The 6,000-nt window shown below is 45.9% G+C and overlaps 1 protein-coding gene across 1 annotated transcript in view; it reads right to left on the bottom strand.

The window, feature by feature from the left end:
* Positions 1-1,428: 1,428 nt before the first annotated feature.
* The window catches only part of PTPN9 (protein tyrosine phosphatase non-receptor type 9), an 83,682-nt gene continuing 79,110 nt past the window's right edge, over positions 1,429-6,000 (bottom strand). The window contains exons 11-13 of the mRNA XM_060096974.1: positions 4,699-4,849; positions 4,073-4,280; positions 1,429-3,267 (exon numbers count right to left, since the gene is read on the bottom strand). Of these exons, the coding sequence (XP_059952957.1) occupies positions 3,053-3,267; positions 4,073-4,280; positions 4,699-4,849 (574 nt within the window). The 3' untranslated portion in view covers positions 1,429-3,052. The remainder of the gene's footprint in view (positions 3,268-4,072; positions 4,281-4,698; positions 4,850-6,000) is intronic.

Genomic DNA, 6,000 nt, shown 5'->3' with positions numbered 1-6,000 from the left:
GACTCAGGAAACTGCATTTTTATGGAGCCCTCACAAGTGATAACCTCACCAATCCTTAGATGTGCAATGAAGAACTCATGCATAACTTCTGAATTTACACAGCAGTTGGGCTACAGTCTCTTCAAATAAATGACAGTTCAAGTCCACCTCCTCCAAATCTTTTATCATTAATCTTGTTTCCTTCATACTTCCCCAAACCCCTAACCTCTCTGATTTCCCAGATTTCAGGTATCTCGGTTTACCTATTATGCTTGCTTGTCCCCAAGGGAACATCCAAAGAAAGGTCTGGCTTAATTTTTGCACTATACGTCAGCTCTTGATTAAGGTAAGAAACTCAAGAATGTTTTGTTAGAAGATCAGGAGATGGATCCTTAGAGGTCTGAGTCAGATGGTCCGAGTTCTTGCTGTGGCAAATTAATTTTCCTGTGCCTCAGTTTTTCTCTTCTGTCAATACCTACCTCGAAAGTTTGGTTTGAGGGTGAATGAGATAATACCGAGAAAGCACTTTGAACAGTACCTGGAATAGAGTTAAGCAACCAGTAAATGTCGGCTGCTGTCACTTTTATTAAGAACACCCCATGCCAGAACTGCTTCAACTGCACAGATGTCACTGGTCAACAGGGAGGAGCTACACAGCATGGGGAGTGGTCCTACGTGGACAAAGCTTCTGGTTCTACTCTAAGAGAGAGATGCAAATGACTCAAGATCTTCCCACAAAGGTACCAGTGTAACCAAATGTATGGGGTTTCCCTGGGAGAATGACCCCTCTGGTACCCTGCAGACTTGAGGACCTGTACCAGGAGGTCCTATCTGGGAGAATCAGTCACCAACTCTGTCAGAAACCCTTCTTGTCTATTATATACAGATCTAGTCAAGATCAACTATCTGGAACTTAAGAACTGTCTACACCTTGAACAGAACATTAAAAAAACTCATTTCCGAAGACAAAACACTATCTCGATCTTTGAGATAGCAACGCAGTAAAGAGGCCAAAGCTTTGTAAGCAGACCAACTTGAGCTCCAGTTCTAGAGCTGGGCCTGCTAAACCTTACCTTCACTGTAACCCTCACTGTAACCCTCTGTACCTTACCTTTCTCATCTACACAGAAACAGAAGGGAGGGAGAATAACATCTCACTGGATTGTTGTGAGGTTTAAATGAGGTAATGGGGGGGAAAGCACCAACCACAGCGATTGGCACTTGGCAAGCAGTCAACTGGTGCTGGTTCCCTTTGTCTCCCTGCGCAAGATGGGCAGCTCTCAGAACTGAAAGGCTATGAGGCCTTGGGTTCCTCCCTGCCTCCCCATCCCTCCCAGACCAGCTCTTGGAGCCCCTCCTCACCTTCCCAGCCCCAGACTGCTACTAAATTGATGAAGCTAAAAGGATTTGATCATGTCGGTATATTTATATGTAAATACAAAACTGTATCGCTGTAAGATATCGAATATGAACATTACAATTATTTTCTGAATCTGACTCAGTCCATTGACGTTAAATACAAAACGAAAAGATTGTAAAAATAAGAATATATACATTCAAAAAGCTTATTACAGTATAAAATTATTGAGGTCTGATCAGCTGCCAACCTCATCTGTGATAGGGGAAGAAGTTTTAGGGGTTCCTGGGATTTTCTTGGGAATGTGGAATGCTGGGACTCTTGATTCCATCCCTGGCATATCAGGCTAGGTAGGCCGGGAGCAGACAGGGACAGGTTGAATGAATAGGGGGAAAACAGTGATTGCAGGGGACTGCTTCACCCAGACAGGGGTTAAGCTTTTTATTGACACAGAACCCACCCAGCTTGAGCTCCAGGGTCTGGCAGGCTAGAGGCAAGAAAGAGATGGGCATATGAGTGGACAAGGCCAAGCTGCATAAGAAAAAGAACGTTCTAGCAAAAGAAAAAGGGGCCCCAGCTCATTCTCTCAGGGAGGGAGTCTCATAGTATGTAGTTTCTTCTCTCTCACACGTGGGCTCCCTCTCTTTCCTTCTAAGACTTCGTACCGGTTGCTTTTGGCTCTGGCTGCTCAGTGAATTCATCTCTGCCCCAGTCCCAATCCCCAAGGGATAGGGAGAGGGGAGAGAGAGTCTGGAATCACAGTGGCGGTCTATTCCCAAAATTGGCAAAGTAAACAGAGGAAAAACCATTAGATAAGGGCAATCCATGCTGAATTAAACCAGTGTCACCACAAACCAGTATTCTTGGCTCCAACAGGCAGCATCCTGGAGAGAGATAAGTCATTATATAAGGATGAGGGCCTGTGGCAGGAGCATGGAGAGTGGATGTGTGTGTGTCCTCTTCCACCACTCTGCGGTCTGACAACAGGCAACATGATCCCCAACCCCAGCTCGTCCAGGATAAACAGTAGGATCCAAAAAGCGAGGAGTCCTGAACTGCAACAAGAAGCCCCAGGAACTTCTACAAAGGAGTATCTCTGTGTATATGTATTTATAGAATACGACCATATTATCACATACAGTATATATTATATACACACGTACGTATGGACTCATACACATAAGTACACATACACACACGCACACACAGAGAATGACAGAAAAGACTGGAATACACGCCCTAGGTATAAACGTGCTTGGCACTCAGGACGTTCTCTAGAATATGTAACTTGGTCAAGCTCTCTGGGAAGGAGGTGGATGCTCACCAAACCTCCCCATGAAATCCTAGCAAAGGGAAGGAATGGAAAGAGACCTTGAGAAGGAGAATGGCATTGGGAAAGGGGGGAGGGAGGTTCCTTCCCCACTTACCTCGGGGCCCCTGGCAAAAATCGATAGCCACAATTTGGTTTTAATAAGGCACAGTTCAATAGCAGGTGCTAGGAATTAAGAACACATTGCTGCTGGCCCTTTCTAGTGGCAATTTCACCACATCTACCTAGCCAAAGGGAAAGGCTGCCTTGCGTGCACGCGTGCGCCGGGAGACACGAGAAAGAGGTTGGTCCATGGCTTCAGTGTAACTGATGGCAACCTATAGGCTCAGCGGTGTCCAGGGTAGTTTAAGGAAGTCTGGGCAGCAGATAGGAGGCTCGTGGGACAGTTACTGACCCTCCATGGTCAGGAGGTTGTGGCTGGAGGGCACCATGCCCTCCCTCTCTGCAAACTCCAGGATTGCCTTGTAGCAGAAATAGTACTGCTCAGGGGTCTGGATGCTGAAGGCCCTCTGGGTCCTCATGCGGGACACCGTCTGGAACACATTTAGGGTGCCAAGCTCCTCCAGCTGTGCCAGGCAGATGTCCAATGAACAGAAGGTACCTGAAGGAAGGAAGGAAGTGGTCATACCTGATCTACCTCTCCTCTTTCCCTCCCTCTACCAAATAACCCAGGCAGGATTGGATGAATGAATTCAATGGCAAGGTGCCTCATGGCAGGAGGCCAGTTGGCCTTAGGCCTGAAAGGGCTCAAGGAGGAGGTCACAGGGAGTGTTGAAGGCCAGAGAAATGAGAAGGCCTCTTGTCGCTCAGGACATATATGGGGGTAACAGGGAGAGTAGGTGGGAAGGTGACAGAGGGACTTCTTGCTTCAATCCCAGACAGATAGAATGACAGCACTCCCAAACCTGGGCCCTAATTTTCAGATTCCACAACTTCTCTACAGAGACCTAACACAAACCTATTCTTCCTTTCTCCCAAAGGGACCTCTGAACTAGAAGGCCAACAGTCCCTGCAATGTACATCCCCTTAAGGCAAAAGCTGCTAACTGGTTCCAGAATGGAGAGCACGGTCCAGGGTGGAAAGCTCCCCAGGGAAGGGTATGGGAAGAAAGCAACAGCCCAGCTGAAGCTCTCTGGGACATCCAGGTGACAGTGATGGGATCAGAAGATAATCATGCTGATGGGATGTATAAAGCATCAAACCCCTAGAGGACTTGGCTTGTGAAGTATATATTCTGGCCAGTACACCTAACACTAGGGATACTAAAAGGACATTAAAGAGGAATTTTTCATGGTAATTCACCACCAATGGATCAAATACTCACATTCTGGCAACTAGGAGCTTTGTTATTCCTCCCCCACCCTTAGTGCCTCTGGATGCTCCAAGAGCTGCATCAGGTGCATTACCTGTCCTGCCAATGCCTGCACTGCAATGGACCACGATGGGTGGCTCAGGGCACTGCCCTTTGGAGCGTGCTCCCATGCTGCTGACAGCCAGCCTCTGCTGGTTCCTGACGGCTCTCAAGAAATCAATAAGGGAAGCTGCCGAGGAAGGGACACCATAATCTGGCCAGCTCAGGAACTGAAAGTGGGTCACGTGGCGTTTCTGCCGTTCCTTGGACAAAAAAAGAAGCAAAAGTTAATGAGGTCATTTCTCCTTGCCTCTGACTACCTTTGGCTTTTCCAGATTCTCAACCCTCTGGAATTGCTATCACCAAGGTTCCTATCACCCTCAACTTTCTCCACAATTGCTTCTCTACGAACGCAAAGGAAAGATTAAATGTCTGGAGAGGGCAGAATTCCTATATTATATGATCCAGATTTCTTATGTTATAAAAAGTTTCATTCCTAAGTAATGCCACTGCTGTGTTGAGACAATATGGCTATTCTGGCTCTGAGTCGAATATCCTGATCCTGTTTCCAGAAGAATGGAAGTAACTTATAAGCTCCTTGGAATCCTGCCTCCCTTTGGAGATTTTCTTTACAGTAAAGGTTTTCCCCCAGCTTCAAAAGAGTGAGAAAATAAAATTTACCTCTGTGTTGTGAATTTCTAGCGTTGTTTTCTTATAATGGTTCATATTCTCCACGCCTAGATTGGTCACTGTGAGGAAGCCAAATCGGATCCGAGAGTCTTTTTCTAAAGGCCAGTATTGGCCACACTTTCTCCTGCCGCCCTCCTCAAAGCTGAAGACACACAGAGAAAGATAAGCCTTCCATCCTTCTTCTCCACAGCAATAACTCTGCTCTACCCATGACCTGCTGTACCCTTAGGCAGAAATGTCATCTCTTGCATTGCTTCTGTCTAATCTATCCCCTTGCTTCTTGGCAGAAAAAGGAAAACTTCATTCTAAACAGATGTAACAACAGCTAAATTTTCTGCATGTACTCATTTAGTGGACATTTATTGAGCACCAACTACATCCATTTGGTCCGTTTCCTGATACCTCTTGGTAATCCTCACGTATCTGCCATAAATAATGGGTGGACAAAGGACAGTAGAGAAAATATGGTGGGCCAGGTCGAACTCTCTGCCCTATATCTCAGTTACTGTTCATTCTCTTCCCCAGTGAGAACCCATGGCTGATAGAGGAGTGGGAAAGGCACAGTTCCTAGGATGCCAACAGGAGGTTTATGTAAAGGCCTAAAGTCCACCTCACTACTCTTCAGTGGCTCCAAAGTACTCCAAGGTAGTACTTCTTCCACTACCTCCCCTCCAAATCAAAGGTGGCTTGTAACAGTGCCATGAGGAAGCGACCTTAGCAAACATTCTCATTAATTTTTTTCTCCTCATCTGAAATGGGTTATAATTATCATAATGATAATGATGATACTCATGAAATATTAATTCCTAAAGTTTTGGCAGATACGTACACCAAAATTTCAAAAATATTCCTTTCGTCAAGAGCTTCCTGCCTGACCTATTATGTTTCACATCTCTTTTTTTCAAGTTCTCCTACAGGTGGAAATATGAGTAAGAAGAAAAATGGTCAAAAGTAGCAGGGAAAGGGAGAACTAAGGGGAACTGGTAATTCAGAAGCCAGGAAGACGGCTGACCTTTGGAAGTAGGGAGCAGGCTAAAAGTAAATTGCTCCATGTTTCCCAATGCTTCCTCTAGTAGTTAAGGCCAGGACCTCAGGACAGGCTGTAACCGGCACAGGGTCACCAGAGCCATGGATTAAAGCTTTGACAAGTTAGATCTATCAATCTCCACCATACCCTGGCTCTGTTAACTCTGGGTCAGCTAAGAAAAAAGCTAAGACATCTCAAACTCTTTGCCATGGCTTTCCTAATCCTCATTGTTTCTAAGAGCTAAACTCCCCTCTAGAATCACCCAT

This window comes from Mesoplodon densirostris, chromosome 4, assembly GCF_025265405.1.
Source record: "Mesoplodon densirostris isolate mMesDen1 chromosome 4, mMesDen1 primary haplotype, whole genome shotgun sequence".
Classification (NCBI taxonomy): Eukaryota; Metazoa; Chordata; class Mammalia; order Artiodactyla; family Ziphiidae; genus Mesoplodon; species Mesoplodon densirostris.
This window is presented reverse-complemented; position numbering and strand designations above follow the sequence as displayed.